Source organism: Galeopterus variegatus, unplaced genomic scaffold (genome assembly GCF_000696425.1).
Source record: "Galeopterus variegatus unplaced genomic scaffold, G_variegatus-3.0.2 Scaffold1214, whole genome shotgun sequence".
NCBI classification, from domain to species: Eukaryota; Metazoa; Chordata; class Mammalia; order Dermoptera; family Cynocephalidae; genus Galeopterus; species Galeopterus variegatus.
Genome location: NW_007727325.1, coordinates 333,604 through 335,933, shown reverse-complemented (window position 1 = coordinate 335,933; position 2,330 = coordinate 333,604). Strand labels below are relative to the sequence as shown.

Genomic DNA, 2,330 nt, shown 5'->3' with positions numbered 1-2,330 from the left:
TATATGTAGGGTACAAAGTTAACTTTCAATAGTTGTGTTTGATGAGTGACAGTCAGATCAGGACACTTGGCTTATCCACCATTACTAAACGTAATCATTCTTTGTGTCTGTTCACTGATTTCTCACTATCCCCTTCCCTTCCCTTTTCCACCTCTAGTGACCACAGTTCTTTTCTCTCCTTCTAAAAGTTCAACTCATTATTGTGATTGTTGTTTCTTTCTTTCTTTCTCTTTGTCTTTATTATTTGTTTATTTATGGATTCAGCTCCCACTTATAAGTGAGAACATATGGTATTTTAAAACAATTGAAAATATTTTTATTCTGTTGGGCAAAGATTCTCCTCTTTATTACAAAATATTCATTTTCTCCAAATCACATGGGGAGGAGAGTCTTGCCAGCCCCTCCTAACTACTGCATTTCGAACACCTGTATTACTCCATGTGCACCATCTAGGAGCTAGTCTACCAGGCTGCCTGGCTTGACTCCAGCTATACCTCACAGGAGAAAGGCAGCAATAAGGGAAAAATCCAAGCATCTCTCCCAACATGAATGATGTCCATCTTACCACACACAAATGATTCACTTACCTCCAAAACATTTTCCTGATTAGGATCTAGAATAAATTCAAAGGTCTCATTCCACACAGGGTTTATGTCATTATTGAAGTGCCTTGTTCTCCTCCTGCTGTCAGGGGTTGTAGAGATGAAAAGTTCCACATAGGGATCTGGAGTGTCCACTACAGACAGTAAATACAAATGAGAAGGAGGCAAAAATGTAATTCATAATTCCTAATTTGTTTTTATTAATATATTTTGCCAGATTACTTTCAATTAATCTGCAGTAATGTTCTCAAAATATCAGAGACAAAATAATATAGAATAGAAGAACATCATAAGCTATATCCTTTTCACATATTATTCCAGCCCTTCATAATAGTCCTGTGAGAGAGAAACATTTATCAGGTGATTTATTCAGAATTCTTCCATCCACCTACAGGGCATTTTCACTGTAGTCAACATCTCAGTCCAGCTACTAAAAGATGACAGCAATGTCATCCACCTAACTATACCATGATTTTAACTCAGGACTGTGACAGTGACAAGAACATGGGTTCAAGATCATGATATCTGTCTATATTAGAAAAATAAATAAAACATCCTGATTATTTACAAAACAATGTAATGAAAGTCATTGCGAAAAGAATATTATTAAATGTTATAGGGTTGCCACGTATGGTTGTACAGGTTGTGCACTGAACAACTCTAAGGGAAGTGCATTCATATTAACAGTCAACAATATTTATTATGATAGTGTTCAATTAGATGGAAGCAAGATGTCTCCAGCAAGTGACAGTTTTTTCTATTTTATGTAGAGACCCATTTGAGTCCAGGTATGATATTAATGCCCCTTTTAATTTTTTTTAAAAATGCAAATAAAGGAAATATTTAAATTATTCCCACTGTGTGTGTGTGTATATATATATATATATATAATTAATAACAAAGTGACTGACCCTAAGCAGTGTAAATATCAATCACTCCCTCTTTAGTGATTTTACAGTATACTTTACCATCTTACAGCATTATAAACACTATATTTTATGGATGAAATTATACATCTATCTGTTTGTTCTTAAACTCTCACAAAATTTAACGTCTTCTAACTTAAGGATTTGATTTTTTCTTTAACACATCCTTTCCCATGTGTCCATATTAATTAATAACCACAAAAAGCAATAAGTAAATAATGGTTGCTAGGATCTGTGTTAAGCACTTTACACCCATTAGTCTCATAAATCTCACAAAAGCACTGTAAGGTAAGTACTTTATTTTAATGTTGAGGCAGCAGGAACTGAGAGATGTTAAGTGATCTGTCCAATACCACACAGCTAGTAAGTATGAGGGCAAGTTCTTGAACCTGGGTCATCTGATTAACACAGTCCTTGTCTTAATGACATCATGCTCCTAAGTAATAAGGATGAGATCACAAGGTATAGATTGCTATGGAAAGAGTTTTGAAGAAGAGGGTGGTGGCAGAGAGCGCGAGTGACAATAAGACCCAGCAAGAGAGAGGAGAGGAGAGGACAGAGAGAAAGCGGTGTGGAGGCCCACACCAAAAGATACAAAATTTAAAATAAAGGAAAAGCAAAAATAATCATTTCTGAACTATTAATTGGTTTTTAAAGAATACTTTTAAAAATAAATATACCTTTTCCTTCAACAATAATTGTTGTCATCAAACAACATAATCAATGCCCTTCACTTTATTACTTAAGTTTTAAACACTGCTCGTAGTTCTTCTACGTGGTTATCAGATTTGTGTGTGTATAA

At 34.6% G+C, this 2,330-nt stretch overlaps 1 protein-coding gene across 1 annotated transcript in view; it reads right to left on the bottom strand.

Moving 5' to 3' along the window:
• PLA2G4A (phospholipase A2, group IVA (cytosolic, calcium-dependent)) overlaps positions 1–2,330 on the bottom strand; it is a 127,442-nt gene that overhangs the window by 89,522 nt on the left and 35,590 nt on the right. The window contains exon 3 of the mRNA XM_008575596.1: positions 588–736. Coding sequence (XP_008573818.1) covers positions 588–736 — 149 coding nt within the window. The remainder of the gene's footprint in view (positions 1–587; positions 737–2,330) is intronic.